The following is a 20,345-nucleotide window of genomic DNA, read 5'->3' on the forward strand; positions in this document are numbered from 1 at the left end:
GAGGGGGAGGGACAGTGTCAGGGAGAGAGAGGGACAGTGTCAGGGAGAGAGAGGGACAGTGTCAGGGAGAGAGAGGCAGTGTCAGAGAGAGGGGGGGGGCAATATCAGGAAAGGAGAAGGAGAGAGTATCAGAGAGAGAGAGACAGTGTCAGGGAGGGGGAGGGACAGTGTCAGGGAGGGGGAGGGACAGTGTCAGGGAGGGGGAGGGACAGTGTCAGGGAGAGAGAGGCAGTGTCAGAGAGAGGGGGGGGCAATATCAGGGAGAGAGAAGGAGAGAGTATCAGAGAGAGAAAGACAGTGTCAGGGAGGGAGAGAGAAGGGGACAGTATCAGGGAGAGAGAAGGAGAGAGTATCCGAGAGAGAGAGAGACAGTGTCAGGGAGGGAGAGAGAAGGGGACAGTATGAGGGAGAGAGAAGGAGAGAGTATCAGAGAGAGAAAGACAGTGTCAGGGAGGGAGAGAGAGGGGGACAGTATGAGGGAGAGAGAAGGAGAGAGTATCGGAGAGAGAAAGACAGTGTCAGGGAGGGAGAGAGAGGGGGATAGTATCAGGGAGTCAGAGATAGTGTCAGAGAGAGAGAGCGACAGTGTCAGGGAGAGAGCGACAGTGTCAGGGAGGGGGAGGGACAGTGTCAGGGAGAGAGAAGGACAGTGTCAGGGAGAGAGAGAGACAGTGTCAGGGAGAGAGAGGGACAGTGTCAGGGAGAGAGAGGGACAGTGTCAGGGAGAGAGAGGGACAGTGTTAGGGAGAGAGAGGGACAGTGTCAGGGAGAGAGAGGGACAGTGTCAGGGAGGGGGAGGGACAGTGTCAGGGAGAGAGAGGGACAGTGTCAGGGAGAGAGAGGGACAGTGTCAGGGAGAGAGAGGGACAGTGTCAGGGAGAGAGAGGGACAGTGTTAGGGAAAGAGAAACAGTCTCAGAGAAAGAGTGAGAGTGTGTCAGAGAGAGAGAGAGAGAGAGAGAGAGCGTGAGAGGAGCAAGGGAGAGAGTATCAGGGTGATAGAGGATGGAGAGGTGAGGGGGGGGGGGGGGGGGCAAGCATGAGATACATTACCTGTCCGTCCTGAACACTGAATTAGGCCCCACCCCCTAAATAACCGCAATACCCGGGACTTGGATCTGGCCCCTCTACATCTTCCGCGTAGCTGCAGCCTGCGGGGGAGGGGGGTGCTATCTGCTGCGGTGGCTGGTCTCCCCGTGGGCGGGGGTGCAGGGAGGAGAAGTGTGCCTTGGAGGCAGCTCATGTCTGGCTGGAAGCAGCTCTGGCCCCATAGCAGCTGCACCCCCTTCACCCTTGGTAGTTACACCACTGTATATCTGTATATATGTTTTCTCCTAGTCCGTAGAGGCTGCTGGGGACTCCAAAAGGACCATGGGGTATAGACGGGATCCGCAGGCGCTTGGGCACACTGAAAAGACTTAAACTGGGTGTGAACTGGCTCCTCCCTCTATGCCCCTCCTCCAGACCTCAGTTAGACTTTGTGCCCAGAGAGACTGGACACAGACTAGGGGAGCTCTACTGAGTTTCTCTAGAAAAGACTTTCTGTTAGGTTTTTTATTTTCAGGGAGACCTGCTGGCTACAGGCTCCCTGCAGCGTGGGAGTGAGGGGAGAGAAGTATGACCTACTTCTACTTAGTTAAGGGCTTTGCTTCTTAGGCTACTGGACACCATTAGCTCCCGGAGCCGCGCCGTCACCCCCCTCACAGAAGACAGAAGCCGGGTGAGTATGCAGAAGACAGAAGACTTCAGTGACGGCAGAAGACTTCAGTAACGAGGTACAGCGCAGCGCTACGCTCCCACACACTATCACAACAGCACTCACAGGGTGCAGGGCGCTGGGGGGGGGGGGCGCCCTGGGCAGCATGTTACTGAGGTCTGGGAGCCGGCAGAAGCCTTTTCGGTGCCTCTGCACCGTTTCTCAGACCCCCACTGACATTTTCAAGTTTTCAAATTTGGCGGGCTGAAGTGCGCCGGAAAGGGGCGGAGCTTAGCCGTGCTGCTCACAGCGCCATTTTCTCCTCCACATGCGGCTGAAGGAGACGCTGACCCGGGACCTCCACAGCTCCTCTGAAAGTAACGGGGAGCTAATCGGGGGGGGGGGGGGGGGGGGGCGCAGTTTGTGGTGCATTTTATTATACTTTAAGCAGCGCTGATCACATATATCCCTTGACGGGATATTTGGGCGCTGGGGTGTGAGCTGGCATACTCCCTCTGTGTCCTCTATCTGGGCTTCATTGTGGGCCTGTCCCCTAGCTGAGACATTCTGTGTGTGTGTCCGTGTGTCGATAATACGTGTCGGCATGTCTGAGGCTGAATGTTATTCACCGGAGGAGGTTATTTGGGGAGCAGATGCGGGTCTAGATTTCACCTGATTTACTCACATTGCTAAGTACAATTAATACGAATGTAGCTTCTTTGTCAAAGAGGTTGGATAAATCTGAGTCACAGACACAGGTGTGGAAAAAGTCCATGGTGGAGGCTTTGGCTCAGGTACAGACCCCATCGGGGTCGCAAAAGCGGGCATTTACTCAAGTGGTAGATACTGATACCGACATGGACTCTGATTCCGAGGTCGATTTCACTGAGGCTGCTTTACATCCACGATTAGTTAAGAGTATTCAATACATGATTGTGGCTATAAAAGATGTTTTACGCATTTCTGATGAACCTGCGGTACAGGAAACAAGGATTTGCTTGTTCAAAGGGAAAAACTGAGGTGAAGTTTCCCCCCTCTCATGAAATGAATACTCTTTGTGAAAAGGCTTGGGAGTCACCGGACAAGAGGTGGCAGATTCCCAAGAGGATTTACATGGCGTATCCTTTCCCCACTGATGACAGGGAAAAATGGGAGTCGTCTCCAAATGTTGACAAAACTCTATCATGTTTGTCTAAGAAAGTGGCGCTTCCGTCTCCTGACACGGCAGCTCTCAAGGATCCGGCGGATCGCAAGCTGGAGACGTCTCTCAAGTCCATTTTCGCTAATTCGGGTGCATTGCTCAGACCTGCTGTGGCCTCGGTATGGGTGAGTAGTGCTATTGCTAAATCGGCTGAGAATTTAGCTTCTGATATGGATACCCTTGATAAAGATAATGTTATTTTGACTCTTGGTTATATCAAGGACGCTGCAGTTTACCTGAAGGATGCGGCGAGGGATGTTTGTCTCTTGGGATCAAGAGCAAATGCCATGTCGATATCGGCCAGGAGGGCGTTGTGGATCCATCAATGGAATGCTGATGCCGACTCCAAGAGAGCTATGGAAGCTTTACCCTTCAAAGGTAATGTCTTGTTTGGGGACGGCTTGGCTGACCTGGTCTCTACCACGACTGCGGGTAAGTCCTCTTTTCTTCCCTATGTTCCCACACAACAGAAAAAGGCACCACATCAGCAGATGCAGTCCTTTCGTCCAAGTAAATACAGGCGTGGAAAAGGTTCGTCCTTCCTCGCTTCAAAGGGTAGAGGAAGGGGAAGGAAGTCGCCTGCCGTGTCAGGCGCCCAGGACCAAAAGTACTCCCCTGCTTCTACCAAGTCCACCGCATGACGCTGGGGCTTCCCTGGGGGAGTCCGGACCGGTGGGGGGCCATCTGCGGATCTTCAGTTAGGTCTGGATTCAATCAGACCTGGATCCTTGGGTCCTAGAGATTGTGTCTCAGGGATACAAGCTGGAGTTTCGGGAGGTGCCCCCTCATCGGTTTTTCATTTCGGCCTTACCGGTGTCTCTTCCGGACAGGGAGGTGGTGCTGGCAGCGATACAAAAATTGTGTCAACAGAGGGTCATTGTTCCCATTCCCCCGTCCCAACGGGGGGAGGGGTTCTACTCGAGCCTCTTTGTGGTACCGAAACCGGACGGTTCGGTCAGACCGATTCTGAATCTAAAATCCCTCAATCCATACTTGAAAGTTTTCAAGTTCAAGATGGAATCTCTTCGAGCTGTGATTTCCATCCTAGAAGGGGGGGATTTTATGGCGTCAGTAGATATAAAGGATGCCTACTTACACGTCCCAATATATCCTTCGCATCAGGCCTTCCTCAGGTTTGCGATACAGGATTCTCATTACCAATTTCAGACGTTGCCGTTTGGGCTTTCCACGGCCCCGAGGATTTTCAACAAGGTCATGGCAGAAATGCTGGTTCTCCTTCGCAAGCAAGGGGTTACAATTATCCCGTACTTGGATGATCTCCTGATAAAGGCGAGGTCCAAGGAACGATTGCTGAGAAGTGTGAATTTGTCACTATCCGTTCTGCGACAGCACGGTTGGGTGCTCAATTTGCCAAAATCTCAGTTGATTCCGACCACTCGGCTGCCTTTTCTGGACATGATTCTGGACACGGAGTTACGGAGAGTATTTCTTCCAGAAGAAAAAGCTGTGGAACTGCAGACGATGGTCAGGGAACTTCTGAGGCCGACGAGTGTGTCAATCCATCACTGTACTCGGGTTCTGGGGAAAATGGTTGCGGTGTACGAAGCCATTCCGTTTGGCAGGTTTCATGCCCGGGTGTTTCAGTGGTACTTGCTGAGCAAATGGTCCGGGTCTCACCTGCACATGCACCGGAAGATAAGTCTATCTCCCAGAGCCAGAATTTCTCTCCTGTGGTGGCTACAAAGTTCTCACCTCCTAGGAGGACGCCGGTTCGGTATCCAGGACTGGGTACTTCTGACAACAGATGCAAGTCTCCGGGGCTGGGGCGCAGTCACCCAAGGAAGAAACTTCCAGGGGAAATGGTCGCTCCAGGAAGCTTGTCTCCACATAAATGTTCTCGAGTTAAGAGCTGTTTACAACGGCCTGCTACAAGCAAGAAGCCTTCTTCAGGGTCGACCTGTCCTGGTACAGTCGGACAACATCACAGCGGTGGCACATATAAACCGTCAAGGCGGAACAAGGAGCAGAGCGGCAATGGCAGAGGCCACAAGAATCCTTCGCTGGGCGGAACAACACGTGAGCGCCCTGTCAGTAGTATTCCTTCCGGGAGTGGACAACTGGGAAGCAGATTTCCTCAGCAGACACGATCTCCATCCGGGAGAGTGGGCTCTTCACCAAGAGGTATTTGCAGAGGTCACAAAGCATTGGGGAATTCCGCTGATCAACATGATGGCGTCTCCTCTCAACAAGAAGCTCCCGAGGTATTGTTCCAGGTCAAGTGACCCCCCAAGCCAGTGCAGTGGACGCCCTGGTGTCTCCGTGGGTGTTCCAGTCGGTGTATGTGTTCCCTCCACTTCCTCTCATTCCGAAGGTACTGGGGATCATTCGACGAGCAAGGGTTCAGGCGATTCTCATCGTTCCAGATTGGCCAAGAAGGGCCTGGTATCCGGATCTTCAGGAATTACTGGTGGAAGATCCTTGGCCGCTTCCTCTAAGAGAGGACCTGTTGTTGCAGGGTCCATGCGTGTTTCCAGACTTACCGCAGCTGCGTTTGACGGCATGGAAGTTGAGCGCCAGATCTTAGCTCGTAAGGGTATTCCCGGGGAGGTCATTCCCACTCTCATTACGGCTAGGAAGGAGGTTACGGCGAGACATTATCACCGTATTTGGAGAAAGTATGTTTCCTGGTGTGAGACTAAAATGGCTCCTGCGGAAGATTTTCACTTGGGTCGTTTTCTCCATTTTTTGCAGGCAGGTGTAGATGCAGGCCTGAAATTAGGCTCCATCAAACTACAGATTTCGGCTTTGTCTATTTTCTTTCAAAAAGGATTAGCTGTCCTCCCAGAGGTTCAGACTTTTGTGAAAGGAGTGATGCATATCAATCCTCCGTTTGTGCGTCCTGTGGCACCATGGGATCTTGAGGTGGTCTTGCAGTTTCTCATGTCTTCCTGGTTTGAACCTTTGCGTAAGGTTGAGTTGAAGTTGGAATTGAGGACTCGTCAACAATTTCTGCCGAAGGTGGTTTCTTCGTTTCACATTAACCAACCTATTGTGGTGCCGGAGGCTACGGATGCTGTGGCAGTTCCAAAGTCTCTGGATGTTTGAGAGCTTTGAAAATCTACGTCGCCAGAACGGCTGTTGCCAGAAAAACTGAATCGCTGTTTGTCCTGTATGCTTCCAACAAGATTGGTCATCCTGCTTCGAAACAGACTATTGCACGCTGGATTTGTAGTACGATTCAGCAAGCTCATTTTTCGGCTGGGCTACCAGTGCCGAAGTCAGTAAAACCCATTCTACCAGAAAAGTGGGCTCATCTTGGGCGGCTGCCCGAGGCGTCTCGGCTTTACAGCTTTGCCGAGCAGCTACCTTGTCGGGGTCAAACACATTTGCTAAGTTCTATAAGTTTGATACCCTGGCTGAGGAGGACCTTGCGTTTGCTCAGTCGGTGCTGCAGAGTCATCCGCACTCTCCCGCCCGGTCTGGAGCTTTGGTATAAACCCCATGGTCCTTTTGGAGTCCCCAGCATCCTCTAGGACGTAAGAGAAAATAGGATTTTAGTACCTACCGGTAAATCCTTTTCTCCTAGTCCGTAGAGGATGCTGGGCGCCCATCCCAGTGCGGACTGTTACTTGCAGTGTATTCTTGCTGGTTAAATTAGTTTATACACGGGTTGTGTATTTATTGTTTTCAGCTTGTTGCTGTTGTTAATTCATACTGTTATCTGGTTTACTGTTACTCCGGTTGTACGGTATGTTTGTGGTGTGGGCTGGTATGTTTGTAGCCCTTAGTTTAAACAAAAATCCTTTCCTCGAAATGTCCGTCTCTCCTGGGCACAGTTCCTATAACTGAGGTCTGGAGGAGGGGCATAGAGGGAGGAGCCAGTTCACACCCAGTTTAAGTCTTTTCAGTGTGCCCATGCTCCTGCGGATCCCGTCTATACCCCATGGTCCTTTTGGAGTCCCCAGCATCCTCTACGGACTAGGAGAAAAGGATTTACCGTTAGGTACTAAAATCCTATTATTCCCAGGGAAATTCACACAGAGCAGAAATGTAAAAGACTGTCAGTGGTTCCACTTGGGACCAGGTCCCTGGCAGCAACATTCATTTCTGTCTCTGTGTGGGGTAAATTGCTAAACTAAATCTGGCTACCAGAATATATCCTAACACCCCACCCCCTTTCCCTAGGAGAAAGTGACAGCTGTCAATCAGATGATCCGTACAGACAGCTGGGAGGCCTCTGCATTTTAAGACTATTCTGTGATGCTATAAATCCAGGTTTTATTCGCTGGACGACAATCAGCCAGCTCTTGTAGCGACTTCCAGCTGCGTATATCGATCTTACTGCATGAGGAAGTACAGGGGACGATCATTATATAAAGAGAGGCTCAGAGAGAGCTCCTGAGCTACTGGGACAGTCTTATCTGCTTGGTTAAATTTAAGAGGAAGCAATAGAGGCCATTTATGAGTCACAGACAGTGTGGGCTCGCTGTACCTCTCTCTGTGGGCCCCTAGAGAAATATCTAGGGGCCCAATTCAGAGATGTATGCCGATGTTTCACATTTGACCGAATATCGGCAGACTGTGCACGCGCCGCGTCCAATCTGCGTAGCCATAGACCTACTCGAACAGTCGAAGTTCCTCGTTATTGCCTATGGGCCTAATTCAGATCTGATCGCAGCAGCAAGTTTGTTAGCAGATGGGCAAAAGCATGTGCACTGCAGGGGGGGCGGATGTAACATGTGCAGAGAGAGTTAGATTTGGGTGGGTTATTTTGTTTCTGTGCAGGGTAAATACTGGCTGCTTTATTTTTACACTGCAATTTAGATTTCAGTTTGAACACACCCCGCCCAAATCTAACTCTCTCTGCACATGTTACATCTGCCCCACCTGCAGGGCACATGGTTTTACCCAACTGCTAACAAGTTGCTGCTGCGATCAGATCTGAATCAGGCCCTATAGGCTGCAAATGTGTTCGCAATTGCGATTGAGTCTGCGACAACACCGGTGGGGGTTTCTTTCATTCCTGTGCTGCAGATCCACTCGCTAACCATAGCAGTTTTGTAGACTAGAAAATCGCAACTGGAATTGCATTAGTGTAGAACTCTTAATCATGCCCTATGGTACGAATTAAGGTCATACTTGCCGATATTTTAATTCTCCTCTCCGGGAGATGACCGGAGAGGAGAAGCAGGTGGGCGGTGATGAGGGAGGAGCCAAGCTGATTACATAAGCAGGCCCCGCCCACCCACCGGGAAAAGACGGTAGTTGGATGAAATTTGGTTAGGGGTGGGGCTAAAATGACGCATCTGATCGCGTCATTAGGCTCCGCCCCCCGCCGGGTCCGTGATTTTATGGTGTTATTCTCCCTATTTTGCCCACTTCACTAGGAAGTGGGCAGAATGCGGGAGGGGTGCCCACTCTTCCGGGGGCTGCGGGGGACTACCCGAAAACCGGGTGTCTCCCGCAGAATCTGGGAGAGAAGGTAAGTATGATTAAGGTGTAAACCAAAATTATCCCTGATCAGGCTTGGACTGGCCCACAGGGGTACAGGGGAAACCACCGGTGGGCTCCACTGCCTGGGGCCCCACCTCCTGCTCTAAGGATCAGGTTCCAAACTGTGCACTTGAATTATACATTATACATATGTTACCTTATACTGTACTATGTTGTATTTTCTACAGTGGATTGCTGTTATTAATCTGGTACATTATCATGCATGCAGCAGCTGAATTTACTGTGTATATTTATGAAGAGCCCCAGACGTTGCACTCTCTAATGGTTAGTCAAACCAATGAGGTGGTAGGCCACACCCCCTCTGCAGACTGACCACACCCCTAAACATGGGTCCCTACCACTGCATTCCCCCGGTGGGCCCTACATGCCCCAGTCTGACACTGTCCCTGATGCAATAAATCCAGGTTTTGCTCTTGCAAAAGAAATTATTTTGCAGCACAAAATCAGTTTTGCACGGTAAAGATAAAGAATCACCTGCTGAGCCATAAAATCAGTTTTATGAGTTACACAATTAGGGGTAGACTTAGCAAAGCTTACTAAAACTTACTGTAGTCGGGAAGTACTACATATCGCATCCGCCATGTGATACATCCCACAACTTACAGGGTACATACCGGCGTTAAAAAGCAAGTATGTAGCGAGAACTGCGATTACTTTCGCAGAGGTGAGCTCTCGCGATAAGAGCTGCCATTTGCGATCACTGGAATTCTGGGTTTAGGAGCCGGGAGTCCTTCTGCTCATGTGCGCAGCGGGGGCTGCTCGAAGGGATCCGATTTGGGGGGAAATGCAAAAAGAAGCCCATAGGCTTCTATCGGGTAATGCCATCTAAAGATGGGCGATACCCACCGGGTCCAATCTCCGGAATGTGTCGCATTCTCGGGCTTGGTACATACTGTACGAGAATGCTGCAAAAACACTGAAAACAGGGTTTTCAGCGTTTTAGCCACATTTCTGGCCTTAGTACATTCCGCCCTATAGATTCTAAAATAGACAAGTGTACTTGTTGCCCATAGCAACCAATCAAATTCAGTCTATCATTTTCTAGAAAACAATAGAGAAATGATAGGTAAAATCCAACTGGTTGCTACGGGCAACACCTCCACTTTTGATTTTTAAAAGCTTTAGGGTCATATGTATTAAATATCAGGTCCTATGATCGATAATAATATCTTATCACAGCAACTTGCAGCAATAAGGAATTAAGGGGGAGATGTACTAAGCAGTGATAAAAGTGGAGAAGTGAGCCAGTGGAGAAGTTGCCCATGGCAACCAATCAGCATTGACGTAACATTTATAATTTGCATACTGTACAATTGTATGGAGCAGCTGATTGGTTGCTTTGGGCATCTTCTCCACTGGCTCACTTCTCCACTTTTATCACTGCTTAGTACATGTCCTCCTAAGGGGTCTATTTACTAAGCCTTCGATGGAGATAAAGTACCAGCCAATCAGCTCCTAACTGTCATTTTTCAAAGCCAGTCTGTGACATGGCAGTTAGGAGCTGATTGGCTGGGGGATACGGTCGTTAGGTCGACACAGCTTAGGTTGACAGTCATTAGGTCAACCACTGAATGCCGACATGTACTAGGTCGACATGAGTTTTTAAAAAAAACTACTTTTTTTGGACTTTTTCATACTTGACGATCCACGTGGACTACAATTGGCAGCGGTTGCGGGGCGAGGCACCTTGCCCGAAGTTCGCAAGCCATGCGAGGGGACACGGTGCACTAATTGGGTTCCCCGTCACTTTACGAAGAAAACGACACCAAAAAAAGTCCAAAAACCCATGTCGACTTTTTCACCTGTTGACCTAGCGCATGTCAGCCTAATGACCCCGTCGACCTAATGCATGTCGACCTTCCATGGTCGACCTAATGACTATCGACCTAAGTTGAGTCGACACACCGACCCATACCCTTGGCTGGTACTTAATCTCCGTCCAATTTATCTCCAGCCAAGACTTAGTAAATAGACCTCTAAAGATTTGCATTAGTGATCTCTTCACTCCTTCATCAGGACCCTCCCAGCACATGTGGGGCGGTCATTGCCCGGGAGCTTGGTAAATCCAATAGCCTCCTGCTGTCAAAAATGGAGGAACCACGGCAGATGTCTGCTGAAGTTCCTGCTTTTTAAATTTTGGGGATCCTTAATATTTGCGGGTAAACCCGGAATACACGTGTTTTTGTGGAATATCCTGCAAATATTATTTGTTGAAATAGTTCCCTTAGTAAATCACCCCCTTGATGTTTTACAAAGTCATTGCACCGGCAAATGTACAACATATTGTGTTATAAAATTGATTTTGTGTCTCTGTCGGAATTTTGTATAAAAGAATGTCGTGCTTTATAAATAATGCATTTTTTTTTTTACTACATAAATTATTAGAAAGACAAATTGAACTAGACTGGTAACTTTGCACAATCCACAACAACGTAGACTATAAATTATCACCAGATGCTGCTTATGACCACTTTATATTTTAGTGTATTATACCAAATGCAAACTGAGTACATAAAATATACAAAGCAGTCAAAATATTTTCTTGAAAGCAGCCCCGGATTAGTGTAGAGGCCGACTGTCAGAATTGCAGCAGCCTGTTTTCTTGCATAAAATATACCCGGCTGTGTAAAAAATATATATCATGATAAGAGCAATTACATATATGTAACCATGTAAATGCATCCATATTAAGACACATTTAAATCCATCAAGGCATACCGTAAGAGTGTCATGATGTTGCGGTATATACACAGTTCATCATCAGCATCTTCACCCCGAAAAAAAAGAGATCTAAACACCAGCATTCACTAGCTTGGTTGGCAGCTGTAATTGCTGGAGGGGCACATCTATATAGGCAGCACGGATGGTGTGGTGGTAAGTCTTACTGCCTCACAGCACTGAGGTCATGGGTTTGATTCCCGCAATGGCCCGGAGTTTGTATATTCTCCCCATGCGTGCGTGGGTTTTCACCGGGTACTCCGGTTTCCTCCCACAATCCAAAAATATACTGGTAGGTTGAATGGCTCCCAACAAAAAACTAAGCCTATTGTTTATGTGTGCACGTATACGTGTGATGTGGAATATAGGGGCAGATTTATTAAGCTCGTGAAGTGATAAAGTGGAAGGTGATAAAGGACCAGCCAATCAGATCCTTACTGCCATGTCACAGGCTGGGTTTAAAAATACCAGTTAGGAGCTGACTGGCTGGAGCGTTATCACCTTCCACTTTATCACTTCCCCGAGCTTAATAAATCTGCCCCACAGGGCCTAATTCAGAGCTGATCGTAGATGTGCTAAATTTAGCAGCGGCTGCGTGTAACGTCATGCAGCAGGCACGGCCCGATCCCCAATGGTCCGGACACACCTCTGTTGTCCGGACCGCGCCTCACCGCGCCGTTGGCACGCCCCCTCCCGCCCCGCGACCACCTCTGCCTGTCAATCAGAATTTCCTTGCCATAATGCGACACAGCTCGCCAAAAATAAATGCAACCTAGGCCTTAATAAAAATGTCCCACCACCCTAACAATCCCCAGGTGGAAAAACAACAACACAACATACTAGGGTACTTGTCAACCTTTGTGCCCAGTGGGTGTTTGGGTAATAAATACCTGAACCAAAGAAATCTGCATGTTTGTACTGTATGTGGCTCTACGGGTCACAGAAACCCTGGCAGCTATAAACTTCTTTGGCTTTGGCATGTGTAGAACTTGAAGTACTAACGTACTCGTGTATTCCAAAGCATTTATGCATTTTAGTCTAAATAAATATAACTAGAAAACCATATAGACACAGCGTACTGCTCCTCATAGGCGGGGAGATCTGTCACTAACTATCCAATACAGGTCTTCCTTGCTCTGATTGGCCAGTAGCAGATAACTACAGTGAACTCTGTTCATGCAATGTAGTTTATTGATGCATTTTATCAATAAGCTACATACGTATGTTTCATTGTAATGATCATGCCAAAATCAACAGGATATTTATCAGGCGGATCGGTAAAGCTGTCGGATCACCATTATTATTGCCTTGCTTTATAGTTAACCTCTAACAGCACCAGTGCAACTAGAAGTAATGCGGAGCCCAAGATTCAGCATATAATGTTTTTATTCTGTTTCAAAGTTCTGGGAAGATGAAGATGGTGGTAATGACTTTTTGGTGAATAATGGATTATATGCAAGAACTTGTGTCAAGAAATCTTCAAGAGAGGAAACCTATTTGATCTGCAATAATTAAACTTGGAAAGAAATTGAGGGAGCCGCCGTGGAATTATCTAGGGTTCTGATTCCAGAGGAAAAAGAGAAAATGACTCAGTTTAACAAGCCTAATGTATATAGCAAGCAGCAGCATCTAATACAGGGGGTCATTCCGAGTTGTTCGCTCGTTATTTTTTTCTCGCAACGGAGCGATTAGTCGCTAATGCGCATGCGCAATGTCCGCAGTGCGACTGCGCCAAGTAAATTTACTATGCAGTTAGGTTTTTTACTCACGGCATTACGAGGTTTTTTCTTCGTTCTGGTGATCGTAATGTGATTGACAGGAAGTGGGTGTTTCTGGGCGGAAACTGGCCGTTTTATGGGTGTGTGCGAAAAAACGCTACCGTTTCTGGGGAAAACGCGGGAGTGGCTGGAAAAACGGAGGAGTGTCTGGGCGAACGCTGGGTGTGTTTGTGACGTCAAACCAGGAACGAAACTGACTGAACTGATCGCAGATGCCGAGTTAGTCTGGAGCTACTCAGAAACTGCACAGAGAAGTCTATTCGCAATTCTGCTAATCTTTCGTTCGCAATTTTGATAGGCTAAGATTCACTCCCAGTAGGCGGCGGCTTAGCGTGTGCAAAGCTGCTAAAAGCAGCTTGCGAGCGAACAACTCGGAATGACCCCCACAATACACAAAATATTAATTGTGTAGAAAGAAACTCATGATTTGGTGTTGTGAAAACGTTTCCTTTCTCTGGCTAGCATACCTGTGCATAGATTTGACACTGTATATTGTTATTATATTGTAATATATTTGTTAGGTGCCACAAGGTGTATGCAGCACCATACAATGATATAGCATAAAAGCCAAGTCAGATACAATGCTCAAAAGTGAGTACAAAGCATAAATACAAAGACTGGAGTAGAACTACAGACAAGCTACGATCATGTTCCCAGACAGCCCGCCCTGCATGTCTGTCCGCCCCACCCCCCTCCCCGCACAAGTACAAAAGCATCGCACAGCGGCGATGCCTTTGTATTTGTTGAGTAACTCCCGGCCAGCGCAGCTCCTGCGGCTGACCGGGAGTTGCTCGCCGCTGTCCCTGGTCGCAGCGGCTGCGTGTGACGTCATGCAGTTGCTGCGGCCCACCCCCCGCACGGTCCGGCCACGCCTGTGTCGGCCGGACCCAGCACCCATTACGGCGGCCAAGTGCCGCCGTGCTGCCCCCTCTCGCCCAGCGACCGCCTCTGCCTGTCAATCAGGCAGAGGCGATCGCTAGGGAACGACGGCCGAATGCTCAGTTCCGACCCGATATACACTAGTGTTGTGTCCAATGATGTAGCATCGGATCACAACCAACACCAACGGCCGGCTTAGTGACCCATGAGGTTACGCAGACCGGCCAACGCAGCTCCATTGCTGAGGCCAGGAAATCTCTGTCGGGAAAATGGAGACCCTGGCCTCGGCATTCCCACAAAATGGAGGTGACACACCTCTGTTTTGGAAAATGCAGACCATCACCGCATTCTCCCCACTCCTAAGTGGCTGCAGACTGTCAATCAGCTGACATCTGCACCCTCACTACGTCAGACGATGCAGGACCCGTACTGAACATGCGCTTTACAGGTTCTGCGCTTGCACAATTTACCAAACATCGATACATTGCGACTTTCCCCTTACAGTGACTGGACCTAAATCAGGCGTACGGTGCGCTAATACTGTGACCTGTTCCCTTTAGGAAGAATGGTATGTATAGGAGAAAAGTACGCATAAAAGCAGTATGTTAGTTTGATAAAGTGGGTTCACAACAGTCAGTTACCCCCAGCTGCATGCCATCCTTTCCTGTTGCCCCATGAGAACTAACTCCCGGTGTCTGGGGTGATAGCACTTATGTTTCTTGTCCTTCTGTGACTTCTTATGGATATCTGCATTGCCCATTGACCACCTGGAATGGGCATTAATTGTGTACTAGACCCTAAGGGTATTTTTCCAACTATGCTACCTCCCGCCTGTCCCGTTTTATGCCATACAGTCCTGATTCTAATGGCCTATCATACCAGTCAGTTTATCTTGACAGCAAGAATTTTGCGAGCAGGGGCAGCTCCTACCTTTCTTCCCCAGGGTCTGGATCCAGTCTGAACTATGTGCATGCATGGGATCTTGATCCCACGATGTGCACAAATTAAAAGCAGGCCAGTCAGATTGATTGGGCTGCCATTATAACAGGTGAGTGGGCTGCATTTATAACAGGGGAGTGGCCTCCCATTGGACTGCTAATTGCAGTCCAGATTGACAGTCCCAGGCAGAAAAAAATCACATTACCCTGAGACTTCCTGTCTGAGAGCGCATCCAATGGCAAGCCACGGCTAGGAATGGCAGTTTCTGTTTGGCGGGTGCATGTAGCAATGTGAGCATGTTTGAGGAGAGGGTCAAGCATATCTCCATTTACAAGGGGAATTTGAGAGATTTTGTGAGAGTTGAGTTTTTTTATTAAGTGGCAATCCTTTACATGGCAAAACCAGGTTCATTTTGCCATGTAAATGAGTGGCACTTTAAAAAATAGAACTCTCACAAAATCTCTCAGTTACTGGTTCTCACACCCTATTACATTACCCCCTCCCCAATATCTCTCTTTCTCAAATATTTATAGAGGCTCACCCAGTAACAGTGTTCCTCAATAGACCTAAAGGACAATTCCTTTTGAAATTTGAATTTACTCCCAGGCTCAGCCCATATCCAAATTGTAGGAGTTGCAAATTTGGTCTTGACAAAGGAGAATTGTTGTGCAGCACTTACCTGGAAGAATGCATGCCCGTCCTCTATTGTATCATTCAACCTATTGATCTTTCAGGCTTACAGTAATAAGATTAGAAAGTCCCAGCAAAGTAAGTATTGGTGTTGGGATTGTAAAGTACTTTGATGTCAGCTGACAAAGCCGTGGCATGACGCATTGGGTTGTGGGTGGCCTTGAGTGCTGTCAGGAGCACTGCTAAATACGCATCTGTATATTCGTCAGCCTTTGGGCACCCCAATCCAGTGTGCACATTGGGCTTTTTGGACTAATAATTAAATGGTTACAGCATCAACCGAGTAGTATATTATTGTGATGTTGTCTAACTGAGGGACAATCAAATTATTGTGGAGCTTTTTCTTCTGCTTCTCTGTATTTGAGGTGGAAACAAGCATAATTGGCTTTACCCTAGTCAAGAATGCTGGGCAGACTTCTGACTTTACGTTGGACTTTAGTCTCTTACTTGGCATGAAACAGAATACTTTCATGACTGTAGAGAGAAGATCCAGCACCTTTTATGTCACATAGATGTGAGTCAGACGTTCTGCACCTGCCATAGTCATTGGTGGACCAATGGTCCACCAATTCCACTGCAGCCGATGGACATCTCCATAGGAAGACCACCGGCAAACGTTATTACCATAAAGATGCAACAGAGTTGGGAGGGGCGTGTCCTAGCTCAAACCTAAATGGCAGTGTAAAAATGTGGACTCTCCCCATGAAGCCTCTTGTGTTGCATAAAGGTAGAAACCACTTCTTAAAGAATGTTACTTGTCTTTGGTCCGATAACCTTGCCTGAGCTACAGTGAATATTTTCCTAGACGCATTAAGTAACCAGCGATCACTGAACCTCTAAATAACTTGTTGATTTATTTTCCAGAATAACTACAGTGCCTAAAGATGGGAGAAGATCATCACCCCGGTGAAAGCCTGTATCAGGAATGAGAGTCGTGATGGGAGGATGACTGGAGTGGAATGACATTTATGATTGTCACACGAGTTTGGCGGGATTGACTCCCACTGTTATCGGGGTGAACTCTCTAGCTGTTTGTAAGCAATATTTTTATCTCTAGTGGGAGAAGATTATTTTTAAAACGGACTGGTCGTCACTTCTAACAAGGAATAGATGGACAATGCAAGCTTGCCCTGCAAGGTCGTACATGAAGCGTACCGGAAAGGATTGGGACCATTCGATAAAGCAATGGCGGGCACTGATGATCCGCCTTCTCTGTTCTTTTGTTGTCAAGTACCTAGTCTCTGTGTCGGGCTATTAGGTGTGAGCTAGCCACCCGTTCACTACCAAAAAAAGATATTTTATATGAGGTACCCCTAATGTAAGTTCTAATAAGTGCTTTTACACAGAATTCTACGGCAACGTATCATATCCGTATACTCGTATCGTACAGGACGCAATGTTTCCTAACATACATAAATGCTACTAATACAGTTTTCCATGGTTATCACTTCTTGCAAGCAGTGATGATGTCATCACTTAGAATGATGGGTGATGACATCACCACTGGCCTATTTTATAGAAATGGTATTTACGGAAGGTTCACCGGAGAATTTTTTAGCCCCACTCTCTTTGCACATAAATTCTGTCATGTCAGACTTACAGTTATAGATTGCCTGACATCTGATTGGTAGCTACGGATGACGGCACAAGACATGGCCTGACTGCTTTCCCCGGCTGTGGTCGCACGTATCACACATGCGTATTATGCCCAAAAGCCTTCAGAAGAGCTGTATTGGTTCTGCACGTTGTGAGCTAGAATTTCGAGGATGAATTTCAAGGATGAGGTAATGAGATATTGGTCTGATTCAGGGATTGGTGCAAATGCCGCTGCAGCTGTGAGTTTGTACTCAGCGGCTGTGCGAAAATATGTAAATGTCATATCTACTGGGACATGTATTGAGATGATCACTGGAGGCATCTCAGATGCCCAATTGGCTGGTATTTGACCTTCTGATTAATCCTGTGGCCTTGCAGACCAGGTGACGGAACTGAGACGCCGGAGTCATACTGACTGCATATGGGATCACAGTGACGGACAGTTACACGCCCCAAAACACGCTGCGATCGCTCCACTGTGTAAACCATCCACATTGCGCTCATCTCTGAATCAGGGTCACTGTGCGTTCCAAAGGAAGGTTCTACTACAAGGAATGAGCTAGGGAGCAAACCTTAATATCCAATTCCAAGTTCTACCCATTCCCTCACTAGTTCCACCCATTTACAGCTCTTTCCTAATAAACAAACCCAGTTTGCTGAAGCCGCACCTACGTCATCTGCAAATGTTCTAGTTTTCTTATAACTCCAACAAAGGTTGTCCATCAAAGCTTTTACCATTGTTGGTTGATGGTTTCTAACCATTGTCATGAAGCCACTGATGGTCAGCCTTTGCTCATATGCAAATGGAAAGTGACTCTACATGCACACCAGAAAGGATACTCGGAAAATAACCACGACCCCAACTCACCCATTTGATCTGGTAAAACTATCACCAATGGGCGTAGATCTTTGATGGTTGTGAACCATCAACTGTTAATAGAAAACCTTAATTCCAACAGCGAAGAGCATAGTTGGTTGGTTCCCCAGCACCTTCGCTAGAACAGAATACCTCTATTGTAAATGGTATTCTTCTGAGCAGTGGAAGGGAAACAGGAACAGTATACACATAAACTCTTGACCACAGCGGGAAAGCACAGGTTTGATGTCACTTATTTCTATATGGGATAGATTTACTAAAACGGATAACTGTAGTAACGAATCGGATTCTAGTTAACATGTTTGAAAATGTGTTAAATAGATTCTAACTATGTAGAATTTAATTGGTTACTATGGGCAACCTCTACTTTTCCCATGTAGAAGTTTCGGTAAATCTACCACTACCACAAGTCTCCAGTAGGGGTTCTTGCGTTCCTGTATTTGAGTTCCAAGTACACTGTATAAAGCCACAAGTGCCCTGATTAATACAATGGTAATAACGTTTGCTATACTAGAAACAGAACATTTCCACTTCTGACTGTAATCTTTGTGTTTCTATTATGGTGTGTCCAGTACCACATTCCACCAAAGCCTGGAGGGAAGGGCATTGTAAATGGCTCACTCCTGTGAGTGTTTAATAAAAACCAGTTATGTCCTAATACATAATGACTGCAACCTTTATCAGGTAATATTCTATCATAGATCTCTTTCTAAAAAAATAATGTTTCCCAGGTTGGGTGTATTATTGTATCACTGTCATCTCCAAGATTAATTTGTATAATTGGTGTCCTGTACCTAAGCCTAGAAAATAAATCCTAGTACTTTACAGTTTGCATCTTTCAATGTTTCTGTCACCAATTTGTGCTGGAGGCAGCCATTTTGTGATTTTCTTTAACAAAATAAACAGGATAGGTACTGAGGCATAAGGCACGGAGATAATTGGAAACAACAATTTTTTCTTCTATGTTTTTCAGTTCACTTTATACACAAAGGAACCCTTACAAACATTGCTTTTAGGTTCAGCCAATCAGCAATTAGCTTATATCTACCAAGTGCAAGACAGACAATGAAAGCAAGTTTCTCATTGAATGCTATAAATTTGTGCAGAGTTGTCATTTTTTATTAATATTGTGCTTATATTTATTTATGTCTCCACAAGGTTTCCGTTACGCCTTAAAAGGGGCAAAAAAAAAAACAAACGACAAGAAGCGACAATGGCCCTCATTCCGAGTTGTTCGCTCGCAAGCTGCTTTTAGCAGCATTGCACACACTAAGCCGCCGCCTACTGGGAGTGTATCTTAGCTTAGCAAAATTGCGAACGTAAGATTCTCAAAATTGCGAATAGAAAATTCTTAGCAGTCTCTGAGTAGCTCGATACTTACTCTGCCACTGCGATCAGTTCAGTCAGTTTCGTTCCTGGTTTGACGTCACAAACACACCCAGCGTTCGCCCAGACACTCCCCCGTTTCTCCAGCCACTTCCGCGTTTTTCCCAGAAACGGCAGCGTTTTTTCACACACTCCCATAAAACGGCCAGTTTCCGCCCAGAAACACCCACTTCCTGTCAATCACATTACGATCACCAGAACGAAGAAAAAACCTTGCAATGCCGTGAGTAAAATACCTAACTGCATAGCAAATTTACTTGGCGCAGTCGCAGTGCGAACATTGCGCATGCGCAATTAGCGGAAAATCACTGCGATGCGAAGAAAATTACCGAGCGAACAACTCGGAATGAGGGCCAATGTGCAATGAGCATAATGATGTAGTTTATGAATCCAGTGGTAGAAAAGGAGGCATTTTAGGTAAAAAGACGCTTTGGTTGCTATGGGCAACTTCACTTCTCCACTCTTTAGAAGGTATGAAACATTTCCCCCTTAGACTCAAAAATTATTAATACCCCCCCCCCCCCCCCCCCCCTTCAAGGTACAGTATTCAGTTACTGCCAACAAGGGATAACATAACAAGAACCGTTTGGGCATTACGTGCTGGGTAATGCAAGTGTTTATACATGACTAAAGGTCACCCTTATCGTGTTTGAGATATTTATAATTACTGTTTATAGAACACAGACTATCAGTGTGCGCAGAAATCAGGACTAATGGGGAACCGCTGCTGTAACGCTGTTTCGTCTCATGTGGCGTGCAGTAATGCGTTGTCACTATATTGCGCCAGCTTTAATGGGGACAATTGTGAATTTTGTTGCTTCTCTTAGGACATCCCTCCCCACATTCTACATTTGGGAATCAGGACGTGAACATGCCCCCACAAAAAACGGGTATTACCATTTCAAATGTTGGGCCTGCCTAGAACCTCCGCAGTGTAAGGTCACCCCCAACTTCCCTCCCATCCCCTCAATACTTTCCTGGGTGTTTTTATTGGAGGCAAGGTTGCCCCTTGTACACGTTTGGCACCCCTTCAGAGTATATGGCCATAATTTCCCAAGTACATGGCCATACGCGTTTCGTAATGCAGAGACACGCCCATCACAAGGTGACC

General features: G+C 47.2%; 1 protein-coding gene across 2 annotated transcripts in view; it reads left to right on the forward strand.

Moving 5' to 3' along the window:
- Positions 1 to 18,673, forward strand: part of SHISAL1 (shisa like 1) — a 203,201-nt gene extending 184,528 nt beyond the window's left edge. For both annotated transcript variants that reach the window (XM_063928912.1, XM_063928913.1), the window contains one exon: positions 16,240 to 18,673. In XM_063928912.1, coding sequence (XP_063784982.1) covers position 16,240 — 1 coding nt within the window. In that variant the 3' untranslated portion in view covers positions 16,241 to 18,673. The remainder of the gene's footprint in view (positions 1 to 16,239) is intronic.
- The last annotated feature ends 1,672 nt before the right edge of the window (positions 18,674 to 20,345 follow it).

Source organism: Pseudophryne corroboree, chromosome 6 (assembly GCF_028390025.1).
Source record: "Pseudophryne corroboree isolate aPseCor3 chromosome 6, aPseCor3.hap2, whole genome shotgun sequence".
Classification (NCBI taxonomy): Eukaryota; Metazoa; Chordata; class Amphibia; order Anura; family Myobatrachidae; genus Pseudophryne; species Pseudophryne corroboree.